Source organism: Antechinus flavipes, chromosome 1, assembly GCF_016432865.1.
Source record: "Antechinus flavipes isolate AdamAnt ecotype Samford, QLD, Australia chromosome 1, AdamAnt_v2, whole genome shotgun sequence".
Classification (NCBI taxonomy): Eukaryota; Metazoa; Chordata; class Mammalia; order Dasyuromorphia; family Dasyuridae; genus Antechinus; species Antechinus flavipes.
The window spans coordinates 56454365-56476156 of record NC_067398.1 but is presented as its reverse complement, the minus strand read 5'-3'; the positions used below and the strand labels follow the sequence as shown (position 1 = coordinate 56476156).

Sequence of the window (21792 nt, the reverse complement as noted above, 5' to 3'; positions counted from 1 at the left end):
AGGCTGGGAAGAAAAACCACACATACGTGTGTGTGCATGTGGAGGTGCAGGAGTGTGTGCGCACTGTCTGTGTGACATCCCACATGACAAGTACCCACTGCAACAACAACAAATGGTCCCTCCTCCCAAAAACCCAGTTATAAAAGGAACACACACACACACACACACACTCTCTCTCTTTCTCTCCCTCCTTCTCTCTCTCTCTCCTTCTCTCTCTCTCTCTCTCTCTCTCTCTCTCTCTCTCTCTCCTCTCTCTCCTTCTCTCTCTTTCTCTCTCTCTCTCTCTCTCTCTCTCTCTCTCTCTCCTCTCTCTCTCTCCTCTCTCTCTCTCTCTCTCTCTCTCTCTCTCTCTCTCTCTCTCTCTCTCTCTCTCTCACACACACACACACACACACACACCTGCTTAAAAAAAAAAAACAACCACAAAATACCAAGCTCTGCTGAAAAGTCAGAAAACTCCTCAAAAGTGTTTAGCAAAAAGCAAGCGGGCCATCCAATCCTCCGAGGCAGAGCCCCCTTCCCAGTGCGAGGAACTGGTTCCCACATGGCCTTCCCAGATGGCAAATGGGGACCGTTCCACGCTCCGGCCTGTGCTCTCTGACATTCCCTCCCTATCTCACAGAATCAAAAGCCCAGAGCTGCTGGGGGCTTCGAACTCCACCATCCCACTGGCTCATTTCACCATGCAGGAAACCAAGGTCCACATAGAAAAAGTGATTTCTTTAGGACAGTAACAGGGGAGTCATTTGCACCCACTTCCTCCCCAAGCCAGAGCCAGCACGCTCTCCTTTGCCATCTTGCTTCTGGGTCACAGGAAAACCAATGGTCTTGGATGTACTGATCTGTTCCCACTAAGGTTTGGACCCCAGCCTCTCCAGCCCCCTCGGGTCCCAAGTCCTTTCTGCTGAGAGCCAAAGAAGAGTAATTGTATCCACCGATTTAGAAAATTCGTAAAGACAAAAAGCTACTAAAAATTCAATAATGATTTTAAATGAATTTGTATTTTATTAATCTCAACAGTATCAATGTACATCTGAGAAACAATAACACAAGGGTGGGGAAGACAAATTAACCTATCTCATCTACCAAAAAACATGTTTGCTTATTTATTATACTGAGTCACCCAATGAAAAAGGGGCCTCTTCTAATAACTCGCAAACCCCCGGGTCCTCAGCCCACGTACATCTTGGATTGATTCTTAACAGCAAGGCCCTCCCTCTGTGGTTAGCTCCAGCTCATCCCGTACACAGCTTGTTTGTACAGAGTTATTTGCCTGTTATCTTCCACATTAGATGGAAGCTCCTTGAGAAAGGAAAAGTCTTTTGTCTTTCTTTCCAGGTCTTGGCACATAGTGGGTTGCTTAATAAATATCCATTAAATACGATATATTTATATATACATATATTTATAATTGCATATAATTGTATATGTTTTATATATAAATTTATGATATATAATCATAAATATGTGGATATTATATATTTTATATACAAATCAGGTTATATGTAATATATGTGATATATGAGTTATACATAACCTAAAGATGAATGCTAAAAATTATCTTTATATATAATTGAAAAAAATACTATTAAGCAAAAAATAACAATAATAAATGTCCACTAAGTGACTGACAAATGCTGGACTACATCCCATGAAGAGGAAGGGGCCAGCTCATCAAGCCCGAAAAGAAGGGCTCACCCTCCTGGTTAAGGACGGGCCAAAGTGTGCCTGAGCTGAACCCCTCACAACTCACCTCAAGTGGCTGGGGAGGAGCTGCAGAACCCCACCTGGGACAGCTCCAAAGGGCAGAGTGAGCACTAGCGGAGAGCCCAGTCACCCAGGAGGATTTCCATTCAATACAAGGGAAAACTCCCTGCAAGCCAGCAGCGCCTGAAACAGCCGCCATGGTTCAAGATGCTGCTGAGGGAACATAACGTTAAACCTAAGGGGTGTCTTAGAAATTGCTTAAGCCAATCCCCTGCTCCTACAGATGGTGAAGGGCAGGGAATGAGCATTCATTAAGCACCTACAGTATACCAAGTACTGTGGTAAATGCTTTACAAATATTGTCTCACCCGAGCCACACAGTAACCCTCAGAGGCAGAAACCATCATTATACCTTTTTACAGTTGAGAAAACTGAGGCAAGCGGGGCTTAAGGGACTGAGCCCCACAGCTCGCAGGTGTTTGAGCCGGCTTTGAAGTCAGATCCTCCTGACTCCAGACTTGGCGCTCTGTCCACCGAGCCACCAGCCGGCAATCACACTATAAATGGCACCTTAGCAATTTTCCTCATCTGGGAGAGTCTGCCTAGAAATCTTTAAGATTTCTTCCACTTTTAAATGCTGTGATTCTATGTGGAAAAAACAAAACAACCCCAGGACTTGAACCGAGGGCCCCTTGACTCAACATGTGCTATGGGGAAAAGTGGACTGAACGTGGATGCAGAGGGCCCGAGTTCGAATCCCACTGCTCCTCATTATCATCTCCCCCCAGAGTCTGAGTCCTCACTGGGGAAATGAGGGCGCCTGTCGTCTCTCCACAAGGCTGTCAGGCCCCAGCAGAGCCCAGAGTGAGGAGCAGAGAATCTGGGAGCAGAGAGACCAGCCAGGGAAACCGAGGTCCAGAAGGAATGGTTGGAGGAGGGGACAAAGGAAAAAAGTTTATCGAGTTTTTAAGCACTTACTTAAGCCTGCTTTGGATGAGCTCCCGTTCCAGGAGGAGGGTGCCACAGGGGGGTTCCCAGGTCACTCAGGGAAGGAAGGGGAGGGTTGGGGCAGAACCAACTCCTGTGCTTCAGATCCAACATCCTTCCTATCAGAATGACAGCCAGTCAGGAAACACTTATTAAGCACCTGCTGGATTCGGTGCCAGCCATCAAGGGGCTCTGGGGTTCATCTCCCCTGCCCTCCTCTCCTCCCTGCAGAAGAGGTGGGGCCGGCTCCCGCCCAAGCTCCTGGGCCTACTCCCACCAGAACTCAGAGGGCTCCCCTGGCCCACAGAGAGCTCTAGGACTCGATCAGCCAAGGAAGGAGCCTTTGTTCCCAAACTCCTACTGGGCTGCCAAGCCCCGGGAGGCGGCCTCAGGCCTACGGGTCACCCCTCGCTCAGAGAGTGGCCAACAAAGCCAGGACAGCCATTAGACCTGGGTCAAGGAGCCTTGGATCCCAGCACAGGCCCAATTCATTCACCAGGACACCTCAGACAGGCTCCTTCCAGCTCAGACCCTCTTCTTCCCGCCTAAACAGTGAGCGGGAGGAACCGGACAAGGTCTGAGGCTCCACGGCAGCCACTGGCCCCTCCGTCAAAGGCCCAGCCAGGCTCCCACCGAATGAGCCACAGCATCCTCCAAGCCCATCTCCTCAGGCTGACACACCTTGGGAGCAGCGAGAACAGCTCTGGGACAAAGGAGAGCAAGCCTCCCGCTGGCAGAAACAGACCCCTGTACACTGCCCCTCCATGCACAGACACCCCTAAATCAGATACACAGCCCCATACATATATACCAGCAAACAGCTATACCCTATCACACACATTTCCTCTCCCTCCCTCCCTCTTTCTCTTCTCTCTCCCTGTCTCTGTCTCTGTATCCTCCCCCACCTTCCTTCCCTCCCTCTCTCTCCCTCCTTCCTTCCTTCTCTCTGTTTCTGTCTGTGTGTATCTCTCTCTGTCTCTGTCTTTCTCTGTCTCTCCTTCCCTCCCTCCCCCTCCCCTTTCTTCCCTTCTTTCCTTCCTTCCCTCCCTCCCTCCCTCCCCTTCTCCACAGGAAAGGCTTTGAGGGGCTTTGCTAACTCGTTGACCTAAGCATCACTTAGCTTCCTGGGCTTGTGCGGCAGCTCAGACTCAGGGGATTCTGGTTCCAATCTCACCTCTTTTACTTACTACAACTTCACTTATGCTCAGTTTCCTCATCTGTAAACTTAGAGGTCTGGACAAGATGGCTTTGTTAAATCTCTGATCCGGGGTTGGGAAATGTGGGATTTTTACAAACTGCCCCCCCCCGGCACAATATTATAGAAACTACCCCCCACCCCTCCTCTGGAGATAAGAAAGCTCGAGAGAGATGGCGAGCAAGTGGATCCAAACTCACTGACTCCAAATCTCGGGGTGGCCCCACTGCAGCACCCCAAGCCAGAGAGAGACAAGAGCTCATTCTGAGCCTCACCCTGCAAGCTGGGGGCCTCAAATTGCCAGGCCTGTGCCCCCTACACTAACCTTGTCCCTGCTGGCTCAGCACATGGCTGGGGAGAGCCAGGGGGGCGTGGAGCCGCTGCTGCAGCGAAGGGCAGGGGAGAGCTGCCTCAGCAGACACCCGATCTTTCAGGGGAGCCTCCAGTAGCCAGAGCCTCCCCAGCTCTCCTCCCTTTCCCAAGGCACTGGGAGGGACAGGTGGAGGGAGGAGCCGGCTCAGTGCTCCAGGAGCCCAGAGGGGTTGGGGAGCTCCTGGGTTCTCAGAAGCCCCCCATTCATTATGGCGATCACAAACACCCCCTCGTCACATGAGATCCTACAGGATGACTTATCTCGCCTCCTCCAGGAAGCCTTTTCTGACCACTCAGCAGATGGCATTGCAAAAATCCTCGTCCTGCCCAGCAGGTCAGGTTACCAAAGTCAAAACTTAAAAAAAAGGAGAAAGAAAACACCGAGCCGTACATGAGCCGTGAGCGAGACACAAAGGGCAGACAAGACTACTGCCCGAAACCCAGTCCCAGCTAAGTCACTGGCTGCGGGTATGACCTTGAGGGAGCTGTGGCCCCGGCTCCCCAAGCCGTTAGAGGCTCCGGCCCCAGCCCCGGCTCCCCGAGCCATTAGAGGCTCCGGCCCCAGCCCCGGCTCCCCGAGCCGTTAGAGGCTCCGGCCCCAGCCCCGGCTCCCCGAGCCGTTAGAGGCTCCGGCCCCAGCCCCGGCTCCCCGAGCCGTTAGAGGCTCCGGCCCCAGCTCCCCGAGCCGTTAGAGGCTCCGGCCCCAGCCCCAGCTCCCTGAGCTGTTAGAGGCTCCAGCCCCAGCCCCGGCTCCCCGAGCCGTTAGAAGCTATGGCCCTTTCCCTGGTTCCCAGACCTATTAGAGGCTACAATTCTACCTAAGCTCTTGGAGTTCCCTCCTTTCTCACCTGCCCCTGAAGCAAGGGCATTAAACCTGCATTAGAACAGGGTCAGGTCCATACTGTCTCGCTCTCTGTGACCCCACATCGGGTTTTCTGGGCAGAAATACTGCAATAGTTGGCCATTTCCTTCTCCAGCTCATTTTACAGATGAGGAAACTGAGGCAGGAGGTGGGAAGTATCTGAGGCTAAATCTGAATTCAGCAAGATGAGCCTTCCTGAGTCCAGGCCCTGTGCTCTGGCCACTGCGCCACCGCCTTCTCTCTGTTCACTGCACCTATGTGGAACGCAGCTGGTGCTCGATAACTGTTCCTGAATGAATGAATGATGCACTGATTCCTCCTCTGCCACCCCCAGCCCACAAATCCCTGCTCTGGAATCCGTTTCTAGCATCTCATTCACAGAATCACACAGCTCTCGCAGGTCATTCATCCGGAGGTCCAGCACCTGGGGACCATGAACCTGGTGTTTTGGGGGTGTTGCATTTTTAGTATTTTGACAATGACACTCCGGGATAATTGGTTTCCTTTCATTGGATGCGTAAGATTACAGGGGAAGAGCCGAGGAGTGTGAAGGGGAAGAGGAAGGTGACCAAGGAAGAGGGCCCGGCCTGGAGCCTGGCCAAGCCCAGCCTGGCTGGGGATGGAGAGGATAACGGCTGATGGGAGACGGGGATGTTTGCCCAGTGATAACAGGGGGTCATATTTCTGTAGCTTCACTGTTTACAAAGCGGCTCGCTTTTCTGTCAATACTTCAAATTGTCCAGAACTCGGAGCAGGGACTGGGCTTTGATTACCTTTGGATCCCCAGCGCCAAGACCAATGCCTTGCCTGTAATAGGTGCTTGATAAATGTTTGTGGGATCGGCTGTGCCCCAGGGAGTGAGTCCTATCCACCTACACCGATCCCAACACCCCCGTGCCCTGAATAAACATTTTAATGAGTTGCTGGGGCCAAAAAATGATCCCCAAGTGACCAACCTTCCCCGTTTTTGGCTGGGCCCATCCTTTGATTGTGCACAGACAAATACAGTCTGCCACTGGGCTAGTTCTCCAAACAAGTGAAACCTAGGGCGGTGCCATCAGGACTTTGTGCCAGGGCACTGAAACGGGGAGAGGAGAGATGAAACTTTCTGTCCCTGGTGGTCTTCCATCCCCCAACCTCCGAAGCAAAGCTGGCCCTCGGAGGGCCGCCTGCCCCGACCTCTGTGTGGCCAGCACAGGAAGGGGTGCGGACTCGCCTCTGCGCCATCTCCCCTTGCCACCAATCTAATCTGCCCCTTTCCAGTTGGGTGGGGTTCCAGAGCTTGCTCTTCTCTTGCAGATTCCTTGAAAACTCAGGGCACCACGAAGCACCAGAGGAAAATTTTAGCCGTCAATCTGGCCACAAGCATTTTATTAAGGCCCTATTGTGTGCAGGGCACACCTTAAATACAAAGAAAGGCAAAAAATAGCCCCTGATCTCAAAGAACTCTAACGGAGGAGAGGGATGGGGAAGACAACACGCTCCACCAACAAGGAACAGACAAGATTAAAACAGGATAAACTGAGCACAATTTCAGAGAGAAGACAGATTAGATTAAGGAGAATGGGAAGATTTTTTATGGAAGATGTGAAGGAAGCCAGGAGCAACGATGAAAAGGGAAGACAATCTAGCCATGAGGAACCGGCCAGTGAAAACCCTCGGGCTCTGGGGATCAAATGCCACAGCGTGGTCGTATATGATCACCCTCATTTTAGAGATAAAGGAACTGAAGTCAGAGGAGAGCTTCGGGTGGCAAGGTCTATTACTTGGACCGCTACTTAAACCTAGGCTGCCAGTCTAGCGTCCCTCCTGTCTCCTCCCCCTGCCTCCTCCAAGGCTCCGGCTCCAGCTCTGGGGAGGGTCTCGAGAGCCGTCAGGCACAAAGGTGCCCTTCACCACGGCCTCTCCGCAGGCCATCATCCTCCCGGCTTCCTCCGCTCTAGACCTCCAGGCTCACACAAATACTCATTATCAAAAGCCCGCGAGGAGGGGCTGTCACCGAGGTCCTCGGCAGTGAAATCACCTGCTCCCGTGACACAGGTACAAGTCCCGGACAGTGCTTGGAACTTGGGACTCCCAATTCTACATCATCCATAGCAATCCGTCTCGGCCCAGAAACCTGGTCCTCTTTTCAGCCATTTCTTCAGCATACGTAGCCTGTATGGGGTCCATACTCGTGCACGGGCAGTGACTTCTCGCGGCAGAACGCAGGCTTCCCAAGGGCGCGGCCGGCCCGCCTCTGGTCTCTGGAGCCTCCTGGGCTCGCCCGCTCCTGGCCCACCGTAGGCATTCCATAAATGCCTGCTGACTGACTGTATGCATGACCTCCAGTTTTAACCGGCCCAGTCCTGACCCAGAAAGGAAGCCTTCTCTTTGTGGAGAGAGGGGAACGACATGCACTGAGGAGACAGTGGCTGCCGACTTCTAGTCACTGATGCTGCCTCACCTTTGCCAAGGCTTGACTCTGAGCGTCTCCGTCTCACAGATGGCGGACGACTCCCCCCCAGGGTCGCGAAGGAAGCTCGTGGCAGAATGGGAACTGGGGAAGCGGGTCTGATTCTCCTCACTCCCCCAGCCCCCCACACGGCCGCAAGAGGCAAAGCTCAGGAAGGAGGATGGGCCTTGAAGGCCTCCTCCCCAGTCTCCTGGGAATCCCTGGAGGGTCCCTGGGAAGTGGGGTCCCCCTCCAGTCCCAAGGGTGGAACTTCCTGCCCAGAGACAAAGCTTAAGTCCCTGCTCCGCCCTGTGTGAGCTGGAATAAATGTGGTGTCTGTTTACAGAGGGCCTACACAGCTGTAATTATAGAAAATATGTTATGATAACACAGGAAATCCATGCCCTGTGGAGATAAAGAAAGAAACCTCACCAGAATCACATAAAACTCTCTGCTGATTACCGCTCACAGGGAAGGATGGAAGGCATGGAAGAAGGGGGTGAGGCAGAAAGGGGCCACGGTGGGTCCCCTTCCCCAAATCCTTCTACATGTTATTATGGGGCTCCCCAGGCCTTAAGAATCAATCACCAACTCCGACTTCAGTAATACGTCCCAGCGAAAATCCTGCCTTCTGCAGGAAGCCCTTCCCAATCCCCCGTAATGCCAGGGCCTTCCCTCTGGTGATTAGCTCCGATTTATATGCTGTCTCCATCTTCCCTGGACAGAGTTGGGCCGACTGTCTCCCCCATTCGACTGTGAGTTCTTAGACAGGAAGGGCTATCTTTTGTCACGCTTCGCAGTCCTGGAACATAGTAAGTGCTTAAAAAATACCCATTCACTGAATGACTAATAATAACAGCAGATATTTATACCGTGCAATGGGGTTTGTAAAGAGCTCTCTTCTAGAGCTGATCTCTTGCCCAAAACCCCCACGATTCCCACGGAACCAAAGGCCTAGCTCTGCCCTGTCAGGGCGGGAGGCTAACCCCCAAACACTCTGCTCGCTCCCATCTTTGTACTCAGAGCCAGAGAAACCTCAGTCTAGAACCGGAAGAGACCTTGGAGCGACGAGGGACCTGGTGACAGAAGCCATGGGGCCCCAGGCCTGGAGTTGGAAAGACCCGAGTTCAATGTCACCTCAGATACTGACTGGCGGTGTGACTTTGTAAAATTCTAAGAAGAGCATCTACCTCCCAGGGAAGGCCAAGGACAATGTGGACAAGTCACCGCAGCGTGCTTGCCCCAGTGCCTGCACTGTCTGCGAAAGGGAATCCCTCCTTCAGGAAGCCTTCTCGGAGTCCCCTCGTCCCTTCTCCTTGGAGAACCCTTTGCTCCTCACCACGCACACCAGACACGACTGTGTATAGTTGTTACACGTTACTGTCTCTTCCTCTCATCTAGACACTGTCTTCCTCAAGGGCCCAGGCGAGTGGTTTACCCATAGTGAGTACTTAGAATAGATTTAATCCAACCAGCTTTTTTTTTAAAACAAGGTTAAACAAAGTAAGGTTTAGAGCTGGTTCTTCCCTCCCCGATCTCTCCCATCTTTGAACTCCTATGGACCGAACTCTTTGGGGTCTGTCATGTGGCAGCAGACACACAGCACTTAGGAACACTGGAGGTCCTGGAATCCCATAATAAAGATGATGGGAGCAGAGGATTCTGGGACCAAAGAAGCCTGGCCTTGTTTCCACTGAGTGGCAAGTAAGCAGGTGCTCAAACCTCCTTCTGCTCCTCCTCCTCCAGCCTGCCGGCCTCCCTGTCCCAAGTGCTCACACCAAAACTTCCTCCTGCCCTCCCACACCAAAAGAAAATTCCTCCCTGCTAAGTCTGGTTCCCATTAAGGCAACAAGGCAGGGTGGCTGAGGGACATAACCCTACCTCAGCAGGAATTTTAAAGACTTTGATTGGAAAAATATACTGAAAGGGAGGCAGATATTTCTGAGGGAAAAAAGGCTTTAGGTGCTTCTTGCTCATTGTGGTCAACTCAACATTTATTAATGTCCTACTGGATACAGAGCACTCACTGTATTAAATGCTTGGTAAGATATAAAGCTCATATAAGTTGATTAAGAGCTTACTATGTGCCAAGCTTGTGCCAAGAAAGGCAGTTTAAAGTTTCCTGGAGGGACAGGAGTCACAAATAGCTACTTACAATATACAATATTACATGGCCAATCAACTGATAAACACTTATTAAGCGCCTACTAAACGTCAGGCACTGAGTGTGCAAAGACAAAAAAGGAATGACTCTAAATTTTAATGACCTTATGCTCTTTAAGCGCAGTGGGAAAGCACAGAGGAAAGCACTCTCTACCAAGAAACATAATTTTTTATGACAATAGGTGGACTTCCTCAAAGAGGTGACATAAAGTCACTTAATGTTCTTAGGCCTCAGTTTCCTTATTTGTAAAATGAGATCTCCAGCACTGACAGGGCTGGGCTTTAGTGATGGGCAGGGCCTTGACAACAGCCTCTCCGTGGCAGGAGAATGAAGGGGGATCAGACAGTCGTCCGGAATGGCTGAAATGTTAAGGAGCAATATGCGATAAGGCTGAGAGGGAAGGCTCTGAGTCCGGGCTCAGGGGGTTGGGCTCTGCCAGGCGGGCACCAGGGGGCGGCCCCTCTACAAGGACTGGCAGCTCCTTCCGTAAGCTTTCAGGGCTGATGGCTGTGCTGGTTAGTCTGTAAACTGCCTTCTGTTTCCTTCTCCTTCTTAGTTATGAGAGACATATTTGGGAATGAAGGCCAATGAAGGAGATTCTTTGGCCACCTCCCAGCTACCACTGAGCCCTGTCTGAGGGGTCCTGTGTGGCCTAGGCAGGACCCCCACCGGGGAGGGGGAGGCAGGGAATCCCAAGCAACAGCACTCGGCTCCAATCAAGGTGCTTCCCCCTTCCCAGGACAGAAGCTCTGCCAAGTCTGCCATCAGGATAAACACTCCAATTCTTCCTCGGGCTCCTGCCTTTCCCCACAGGGATCGGTGACTCTCTGACGGATTAGGGAAGAGACCAAGAATACACAGTTATTGGGTAGCCAATGGAAACCCAGTAAATATTAGCTGAGGAGGCGGATTCGTTTCAGGCAAGGTGTGGATCAACAGCCCCAGCAGAGAGGAGGAGGGCGGCCGTTCTTGCCTTGGCCCGGAGCAAATGCTAAATCTTCCCAAGGCAGCAGGAGCTGGCAATACTTTGGGAACAGATGTGGATACCAGTTCTGTTAGGTTCAGAATGGCACCGAGGGGCCGCGCTTCCCATCCCACGCCCCACACACGCCACCAGATTCCAGGATGTTATTTATTCAATCACTCCATGGGCCCTGATGAAGCACCCACCCCGTCCACTGCGCCAAAGCCCTGGGAGATGCAAAGTTTAGATAAGAAATGGTCCCTGTTTTCATGGACTTAGTCTGGTGGGGAGGATACGGCATAAACACATGAAATTATAACATGTAATTATTCGGGGTCGGATCTGTGATTTCTTTGCGCAGGGAGTGACATCCCCACCACCGATTCCCTCCAACACATCTGTGATCCTCAGCCTTGGAGAAGGGCTCATCAGCCCGATGGCACCCAGCCAATGGGTGACTGAAACTGGCTCCTGGTCTGCAACACAAGCTGCTGAATGGAACTACAAATCCCTCCAGCCTGGTCATCAGAGCGCTCATTCATTCGCCCCTTCAGAGTACGGTAGTCAGAGCTGGTGGGAGGCTTTTCTCCCTCCATCCAGGACCTTCCCTCCATGGGCCTCTGTGGGATGTGGAAACCCGCTGGAGATCCCCCCCGGACAAGGTGTGCAGGAATCGCACCTGCACCCGTTACCTGTCTCCCGGGGCGGTGATGGGGGCAGCCATGTCAGCCGAGCACAGGGCAAGCTTTAGATACACATGGAACCCTGTTACTCCCGATGAGGACAGAGTGGGCCCGGTCCCAAGGTCCCACGGCCGGGCACCGAGCAGTGAAGGACGGGCTCCTGAAGGCATCCATGAGGCGCTAGTCTTTCCCCAGAATTCCGATCCAGCATGGCCTGTCCCCCGTCTCCACCCACACATCCCAAAGGGGCAAGGGGGAAGGGGAAACCGTTAATTCAGGGTCTACTCTTTAAGTAAATGAAAGTTACTTTGGGGCGACCCTGTGTTCTCAAGTACAAAAAGCCCCCTCCCTTCAAGGCCCTTACAGGGGTGTGGAGGGAGTAGGGGTGGGGGCAAATACCCGCCCATATGGGAGATAAGGGAGGAAGGGAGAGTGTCGGGGAGATTCAGTCAAGGCTTCAACAGCCTCCAGTGCAAGGTTGCACATGAAGTGAATCTTGAATCAAGTTGGGGGGACAGAGGGAAGGAGATCAAGGAGAGTTGGGCAAAGGGAGGGAAACAGGAGAGGGGCCATCACACTGGGGAGCAGCAGGCTGTCTAGTTGGGGGAGGGGGGAGGAAATAAGCAGTAAGTTCCTTGGCCAAGCAGTTTATAAATATTCTCATTTGATCCTCCCAACAAGCCTGGAAAATTGAGGCAGATGAAACAGCCAAAAAAGTTGAGTGACTTGTGCCGAGTCACACAGCTAGGAAGTATCTGAGTCTGGATTTGACTCCGGTCCAGAGGTCTACCCACCGAGCCACTCAACAGCAATCAGTTCAGGAAGAGAGGCTGGAACTATGTTAAGAAAGACTTTAAATGCTGAACAAAGGAGTTTGAGGCAACGGGGAGCTATTGATGCTTCTTGAGCAGGGAAGGTACGGTCAGGGCTATGTTTTTGTAAATGCAAGTGAGTAGCTACATGGAAGATGGATTGGAGCAAAGGGAGACGGGAAACTGGGGGTTAATGAGTCAGTCAGCCAATAAGCTTTTATTAGGTGCTCATTATGTGCCAGGAACAAAGAAAGACATAGGCTCTGCCCTCAGGGTGCATGTACTCTAATGGGAGAAAAAATCTGCCAATAACTAAATACATAAAAGACACATAATGGGCAGTCTGAGAGGAGAGACGAATGCAATAATAGCCGTAATTAGAGCCAACAGGGCTCTGAACTAAGGTGTGGGCCGTGGGAAAGGCCAAAAAAAAGGGGATCCGAGAGATGAGATGGGGGTAGAAGTGACAGGACCTAACAACAGACAGGATATCGGGCGTGAGAGGGGAGAAGCATGGATGCTTTCGCGGTGGTAACCAAGGCGACTGTAAGAAATGGGGGGCCTTTGACCAAAACAGGAAAGTTGGAGGGAGGTGAGTTTCAGGGGAAATTATATATGATACAGCGAGTTTAAGATAATATTTGTAAAGTACTTAGCACAATGCCTGGCCCACAGTAGGCACTTAATTAATGGGTTTTCCCTTCCTTGCCCCTTTGGGACATTTGGGTGGAGATGTGGGACAGGCAGCTGACTATGCTGGATCAAAGTTCTGGGGAAAGACTAGCTGAATATGTAGATTTGGAAGTCGCTTCTAGAGATAAAATGAACCCACTCTGAACCTCAGTTTCCTCTTCTAAGAGGCAGCTGGGCTTGATAATCTAAGCTCCCTTCCAGCTCTAACTTTCCATGGAATAGAAATTAGAATGGAATAAATCTGGGGCCCTAAAAAACTGCCCTTTGTCCTAAGGGAGGAGGAGAAGATAAAGGGAGAAGGTAAATGGAGAAATCAGCCTGGAATTTCCTCTGAGATATAAAAAAATCCCTCTGTGGACCCAAAGGGAAGCTACATAATGGTGGGAGGTAGGGGGAGGGTGAAGTATAAGGGAGGATCTTTCTACTCCCTTATCAAGGCAAGGTCAAAAGTCAAAGAAAACAACTTGGAAAAGAGAGAGCTTCATCCAGGCAGACTCTAGGGATGAGTCAGTGAAAGGGGTCAGCAGCCAAGAGAGCGGGGCGCCGCTCCCTTCCCATGCCTGAGAGCCCAGAGGCACCTTCTCTGCTCATGAGCTTCTCAGGCTCATTGTAGCTCTGCCCTTTGGGTTGCTGTTTTAAATCCCTCTGTATGTATGCATGTTTCCCTATAATTACCAACAGTCTTTTTTAAAAAATCCTTAAAGAGGGAGGTTTGCTATTTCACGCAATACCGATGTTCAACAAACATTTATTTAAGACCTGCTATGTACAAAAGTCCTATGTCTGACACACATTCATTAAATCATTCAATTCAATTCATTCATTCATTCATCAAACGTTTTACGAAGCCCTCCCTGTTCAAAGCCCTATGGCTAACATGCAGATCCATTCAATTCATTCATTCATTCACTCATTCAACATGTTTTATTAAAGCCTTTGCAAAGCTCTATATCTGCTACACAATCATTAAATTCATTCATTCAACAAATATTTTCTTAAGGCCCTGAGCCCAAAGATTCATTCATTCATCCATTTATTTACCTGTCCCACAAAAATTGCTTAAATCCTTCCAAGTGTAAAGTCCAGGGCTGAGCAGAAAGAGTCATCCATTCAAGTCATTCATTCAACAAACATTTATTAAAGGCCTACGACAAGCAGAAAGCTCTGCTGTGCTGAGCTGCATGAAGAGGCAAGGGGGAAGAAATAACACATTTAGATAAAAAAACAAGTTACCTGCCCTCATGAAGCTTACAGTCTAATGGGATGTCAGCACCAGCAAAAACTCACCTATCTCTGCTACAAATTGACTCTGGGACGTTGCATTTCCCTGCTCTCGGGAGGTGGCCCAGTTTATTCATCTCTGAAAACTTAATGACAGATGAAGGATCCCTCCAGTTCTAGATTCTGTGATTCTAAATGGTCTCCACCGAGCTGTAAACAAATACCAGGTTGCTTCTGCTAATATAAAAATGTTCCTGTCATTACCCATCATAAACACTCAATATTCCCACTCCCTTAGAAAGGAAGGAAGAAAGGAAGAATACTCCAAGCTTAAAGGCTTATGACTGGCCTTTTCATTACAAAAATCCTGTGAATGGGAGCAGTTAGATGGTGAAGTAGATAAGAGTATCAGCCCTGAAGTCGGAAGACCTGAGCTCAAATCAGGCCTCAGACACTTAATACTTACTAGCTGTGTGACTCTGGGCAACTCACTTAACCCCAATTATCTCACACACAAAAAATTAACAAAATCCTGTGAATAGTTCCCGAGAAATAAGAAAATGTACCTGTCTCCCTTTACTACAGAGGTGGGGAGCTATGGATGTAGAATGGTGTATGAAAGGTCAAAATAGTGATTGGTTTTGCTGAGCTTCCTTCCCTCCTTCCTGGAAGCAATATTTTCAAAAATGAATGTGATATAGGAACAAAAGTTATCCCACCAAAAAGCTAAAAACAAAACATCGTGAGGAAGGCAAAGTATCACTGACTCCATTTAACAGACAAAAAGATTGAGGAACAGAACACCAAATGGCCTGCCCAATGCCACACTACGGTTAAGGGTTATAAATGGGATTGAAACTCAGGCCTCCTGCCCCAAGACCAGCACTATTTCTACTATATCAAGAAAAGAACATATATCAAAAAGGGAAACCCTCTCTTGCTTATAGAGAGATATGTGTATAAACTACTCTGGGCTTCACCACTTGAGTAAACTATTGACATTATTGTCTCATTCACCCAGGAATGAGGACAGAAGATGGCTCCCTCATTCTATCATCTCCATAATCAGGGGGTCAGTCTTGTCCAGTCTCTCACCTGACAGCCCAGTGATAGCAGTTGATCCCTATGATCCCTCACAAAATTTAGATGATTTTATTAACAAAGAACTCACTCCTTCACCCAGCATCCATTTCTAATGTACAACAGCTGTCATCACCCACGAAATCTCCTAGGGCAATTGTGAGGATTAAAGGAGAAAACAACTACAAAGCACTTTGCATTAAGAGAGAAATACTATTATCAGCCCAGATTTTAGAAATGCTTTGAAGGGACCTTAGAAGTCATCTACTCCAATTCCCTCATTTTACAGATGGCAAGTATATGTGAAAATCTGGGATTTGAACACAGATCTTTTGACTACTGTCTTTCCACTATGCCATATTCTACCCCAGTGGTCCTAGCTGTGCCCCCTGACTTTCAGTTCAGTTCAGAACCCCTTGGTGTTCTGCCTGTTGTTATTCAGTCATTTCTGATTCCTTTTGATCCATCTGAAGTTTTCTTGACAAAGATATGGAGGGGTTTGCCATTTCCTTCTCCAGCTCATTTTACATATAAGGAAACTGAGGCAGACAGTTAAGTGACTTGCCTGGGTCACAACCCAAAAGTATCTAAAGCTAGATTTGAACTCTGGTCTTTCTGACTCCAGCCCAGCACTCTCAGCATTATGGCACCCCTACCTGCCCTTTGGCCCTCTTAGTCCTCTCTAAACCAGTAAATCGGATTTATAGAGAAGAAACCTTGGTTTCTGACCCTTGTCCTACTCTTCAAAATCCCAGTCACCACAGAAACCGTCACTCTGTACTCCCTCCCACAATCACAAAATCTCAGGGTTGGAAAGAACTTCCGAAAGACCTACGTACTCCAAGCCCGTAGGAGTGTTCCCTCATGCTCAACCTACAACATCCTTCACAAGGGGTCATTTGCATTCTGCTTAAAGACCTCTAATGTCAGGGATCTCACTTCCTCCAGGCCAGTCCGGCCCAAGTCCTATGGAACGGCTCTAATAGTTAAAAAGTGGGGGTTTTCCTTATATTAAGCCAAAATCTTCCTCTCTGTCACTTCCACCCATTGTTCCTGGCTGCCCCAGGAAGCCAATCAAAACAAACCTAATCTCTTCCACATGACAGCCTTGTATGTGCTTGAAAACAAGAGATTAAAATAATAATCATAGCTGGCATTTATAAAGTACATGAAAGCTTACCGAGCACTTTACATATGCTAATAACACACATATCCTCCAAACAACCCTGAAGAGAAGGTGCTACCATGAGCCCGATTTCACAGATGAGGAAACTGAGGGTGAAAGAGATTAAATCATTTGCTGCAAGTCAGTTGTTAAGACAGGATTTGAACTCGGCTCTTCCTGACTCCAGGTCCAACACTCTACCCACTAGGCCAAAGATCTCGTCAGTTATCCCTTGTATGGCTCATCTCCAGTCTCCCCACCCTTCTCTAAGCTCACTCCAGCTCGTCATTCCCCTTCACGGACGGACAAGCCTCCCTACTCCCAGCTCTGTCAACAAGCCCACCAAGGGCACTCTCCCAGGGTTCCGACGTCTCACGATAACCCCCACTGCCTGCATCTGACATCTCGCACTGGACTTTTTCCTCATCGCTCTATGATCACCGTTTCACCAGAACCTTGGCAGCAAAACCCATCGTCCGGATGCTCAACCCAACCCAAAAGACATTCCACAGAATACACCCCGCGCACCGCAGGCAAAACCCGAACTCACACAGCCCAACTCCGAGTTACGGCCCCGTCCCCTACAATGCGCAACACAGTCTTTTTCAACAGATTAAGCGGACAGGTCCAATCCCTGCAACTCACCGAGTTACCCCAGAGGCGTGCAACGGAGAGATGCTGACGTCACCGGCCAAAAAATCACCGGCAAACGTCACCCCTTCCCACTGGCCCACAGACCGCAAGATCAATTACCTTTTTGATCCGGCCGCTCCGGGTCCCCGCAAAGACAACCGTATGGCCCTGGTAGTCGTAGGCAGCCACTGACGTCATGCCGTCCTCCTTGTCCACAAAGAGCGGGGTGCCCTCGATGGTCACGGTCCCACCCAGAGGCTGGTTAAAGTCTTGCCCACAGAAATCATCGTCAATCTGCAAAGGCTACAGAGAGAAGAAAGGAGGATTAGCACTGGAGAGAGCGCCAGGAACGGTCCCGCAGGACGGGGGCAGGGAAAGGGCTTTCCCAAACTGATTCAGTTAGCGGGTACAGACCCGACAGACAACAGTATCTGATGACTCAGATAATAAACCTGAACATCTCCCCTGCCCCCCAACATCTCCTTGTCATAAAACCAGAGAGGGCTGCTAAAGACATCTGGTCCGTATGTGACATAAGGAAAGGGATCTGTAAACTTGAAAGGGCCCAACAAGCATGAGGTGCTCCGACTGTGCCAAAGTCCCGGGCTCGATGGACCTAGGGAGAGAGGATAAAGTCCTGGGACATATATCGTTAAGAGCACAGGTAGCCTTTCCTCACCCTGTTAGTAAACAAAAAGCAAGAGCTTCAGAAGGATAAGGCAAACGTAGGCAGTGAAGAGAGGAAATAGACCTAAGCAAAGACAGAAACAAAGGCATTTACACAGCTACAGACACACACTGATGCCGACATAGACTGACACAGACATACAGAGGGAGATTCAGACACTGACACTGACATAACAGACAGGTACAGACAGATGTAGATATAGATTGTTATGTGCATATGGGTAATATGTACATATATGTTCGTATGTGTATTTGTCTGTTAGAATAGAAGCTCTCTGAGAATAAGGCTTTGTTCATTACTTATATTGGTAAACACTGTTTCTGGCACCTAATAAATGCTTGTTAATTGTTAACTACGAAGAGTGTCAAGGAATAAAACCTGGATTTCTGGACCATAGCTGAAAATATAGAAATGATGGGCTAAGATCAGGAACAGACTGCACCTGATAAGGGTTGGTAGGAATGTGTTTGCTCAGTGTTTTGCATATCTAATCAATACATACTAAATTGCTTGGAGGGGAGGGGGGCAAAGAGAAAGCTTTGCATTCAATGTGTTTGAAGAAAATCTGATCTCTAACATATACAGGCGATTAACATATATAGTCCAAGAGTATAAGTAAACAGATAAGTAAATGGGCCTTTATCAAGCATCAAGAATGTGGCAAGCATTATGATCAAAGGGAAGAAAGAAAGAAACACAAATTATAAACCACATGAAAAAATGTTCTAATTTACTAATAGTAAGAGAAATGAAAATTAAAATAATCCTGGAGTTTTGCTTCGTAGCCATTAAATTGGCTAAGATAATTTTGGAAGGATTTTAAATTGTGATTTTATTGGTGAAGGGAGCTCCAAGTAAGGAAACTCCCTCTTGACACAAAAGTGGGCAAAATTAGAATATCTTTTAACTGGAGAAAGGTCAAATAAATTGTGATATATGGTATAACATTACTGAACTGTAAGATATAATAAATATGAGGATTTCAGAGAAACATGGGAAGATTTATACTAACTGACACAGAATAAAGAAAGCAAAATAAAACACACAATAGCTAAAATACCATAAATAAATGCAATACTAAAAGGCAGCCAAAGTCAGATAAACTGTATTTACCAATGCAGGCCCCAGAGAACAGATGATGAAACACATTTTCCCCTCCTCCCAGTAGAAATGAAGTGGACCGTTGGGACGGGGTGCTCTATGAGTTGTCAGATGAGGCTGTTTTGTTGGTTGGTTTACAGGGAAGGGTTCTATAGGGTGAGGTATACTGGGAAATGACGATGCATAAAAAAACCAGGAGGAATTAATAACACTTTTTTAAGGTGACCTTAACCTACTAAGAAGAGGAGGAGGAAAAAAAATTTGCCTATATATCACTCACCCAAAAAAACTGGGTAGCTACATTATAGGAGAATCAATAGTAGCAATGACCAGAAATTCAAAAGAAACTAATTCCAAGAAAGGGGCTACAGCAACAAAGTATATGGCGTCAGAATATAAATGAATCAAATGTGGGTATGAGGTAGGTGCAAAAAAGCAAATTTAGGACCAGAGGTATCATTGATAGGACTCACAACTAGTATTTGGCTCTGGAAAGGTACACCATATTCAAAAGAAATTAAGACAGGTAAAAAAGAGATGGAGTAACTCTACCTTAAGAAGATACATTTGTGTGGAGGAAAAAAAAGGAATCAGAAGAACAAAGTATAGGGGGAGCCCTAGAGTAAAAATCAACTAAGTCATAAACTAGAGAGCAACATTGTGTGCTACAGACCACCTGTACAGAAAGACTTAATAGATAAGTAGTTCAGGAAATAGCTACAAACCCAGCCCAGGATTGGTCACTTGGCACAAAAGTATATTAAGTATAAAGGTAAACAATTTACATTAGCCAGACATCTGCTGGAGTGCTTTCAATCTCTCTCTCTGCCCCAAACAAGAGCTACAAATAACCATTTCTTCATTTGTTATTGTAACAGGATTGCATCAGCCAAGTACTCTACTCATCCTTCTAAAGATGGGGTTCATTGGCCAGTTCCCTGTTACACTGTAAAGAGAATTTTATCTTTCAAGAGGTAAAAAAGCTAAAAAGGTAAAAGACAAACATTTTATGGACCTGGTTTGTCACCAACAAGAAGTAATTTTGGGGGCAGGACAGATCAGTCACAAAGCATTTATTAAGCAACTACTCGGAGCAGGTAGACAATCTGATATAAAGACAACTATGGAAAAAAAAAAATCCCTGCCCTCAAGGAGCTTGCTTCTATTCCTCTGAGGAAGACAAATTTGTATATAAAGACAACCCCACAAAGCAGTGGGTGATTCAGGCATGGACTCTGCCAGAACAAAGATTCTTCTCCTTTTCACATGTCCTAGGCTCCCATGACAGCCTGGTGAAGCCGAGGATCTCTTTCTGAGAATGTTTCTAAGTGCATTATGATCAAATACACAGGGTTGCAAAGGAAACCAAAGATGAGGGAAAATAAAAATGTAATTTTTTCTTATCCAAATTCATGTTGTCGTTCAGTCGCTTCAATCCTGTCCAACTCTTAGCGATGCCATTTAGGGTTTTCTCGGCAAAGATACTGGAATGGTTTGCCGTTTCCTTCTCCAGCTCATTTTATATAAGGAGGCAAACAGGGAAAAGTGACTTGCCCAGCACCACATAGCTAGTAAGTATCTTAGATTGGATTTGAACTCAGGACTTCCTGACTGACTCTAGGACTGGCGCTCTATCCACTGTACCGTTTAGCTGCCTTCCAAATTCATGGACTCCCTGAAATCTATGGTTAAGCACCTGTGATGTTTGAAGTGTCCCTTCATCTGGTGATAATCTTGGGGAAGTAAGCACCCCATCTCAGAATTTGTGATAGAGTCTCGATAGGAAAGCGAGGAATAATTTGATATGCGCCCCAGACTTATGAGAGAAGATGATTTCAAAGAGTTTCAAAGAGGGATTGGCAGCTTTCCATAAACGAAGAACTAGCATAGAAAATCAGTCCAAGAAGGAGGGGAAGCTCTCAAGAAAGAAATCCTGAAGAAAAACGATTCTAATGAGGTGGAAATGGGGAGGGGGTATCTACAGAGATCAATGTGGATAATTCCTCGATTAACTTAAGATTTTTGAAAGATGGAGAGAACTGGAAGCAAAGACTAATAACAGAAGGCTCAAGTCAATTTAAACATCACCTTCACAAATACGAAATTCACCCCTGTTTATCTGAAAAAGCCTGCAAGATCAATGAGGCAACAATTTGACACGGGATTCAACTTCAAGTCTTCTACTGTGTGAACAGAAAAAAACCCAAGCCATACTAATATAATTTATTAAGCATTGATTAAACACCTTCCTTCAAATCTTAACTAAAGGCCGGCCTCATATAACAAGCCTTCCCAGTCCTTTTTAATCATAGTTTTTTCCTGGAGGACAGGAACAGGTTAATTAAGTGACTTGCCCAGTTTTCTTCCGACTGAGATTCTGGAACCTGAAGATAATAATAACCATAATTCACATTTCTATATTCCTTCCAAGTTTATAAACCCCTTTTTCTCACCCAGTAAGAGAAACAGTGCCAATGTTATCATCCCCATTCTAGAGATGAGGAAATCATAGGTCCATGAAATTGTATTTCCTCCCCAACTACTGTATTTGGCTATTCTGTATTTATTCCTTTTATTATTCCTTTTGCATAAACATGTCTGGCTGTGGGCTTGTAATCTCCCTCATTAGAATGGGGGTAAGCTCCCTGAGGGTACAGAATGTCTCATTTCTTCATTCACTCAGACCTCACCTGCCCACTTGTCACCCACCCGGAATAAGCCACGCTCATCTCCTCCCACTGGTGGGTTTCTCCCAGGCCTTCCATTTGGGGCCGGGGTCCAAGCTAGCCAAGTTTCATTCTCCTCCTGGCTCTGCTTCAGACTTTACAGACCTGGACACCATTTTTTGAAGGGGAGGGGGAATCATTCCCCCCAACACATTACTTTTCAACTCCCCCCAGAATGTAAGCTCTTTGAGGGAGGGACTGACTTTCCATTAGGATCTGCATCACCACCCCTGAGAACAGTGTTGTTAATAACAGAGTAGTCACTTAATAAATGCCGGCTGCTGCTGGTCTTTGTTAGCCTGCAT

At 48.0% G+C, this 21792-nt stretch overlaps 1 protein-coding gene across 2 annotated transcripts in view; it reads right to left on the bottom strand.

The window, feature by feature from the left end:
- Positions 1–21792, bottom strand: part of PLXNA1 (plexin A1) — a 287103-nt gene that overhangs the window by 229585 nt on the left and 35726 nt on the right. For both annotated transcript variants that reach the window (XM_051983114.1, XM_051983104.1), the window contains exon 3: positions 17093–17275. In XM_051983114.1, the coding sequence (XP_051839074.1) occupies positions 17093–17275 (183 nt within the window). The remainder of the gene's footprint in view (positions 1–17092; positions 17276–21792) is intronic.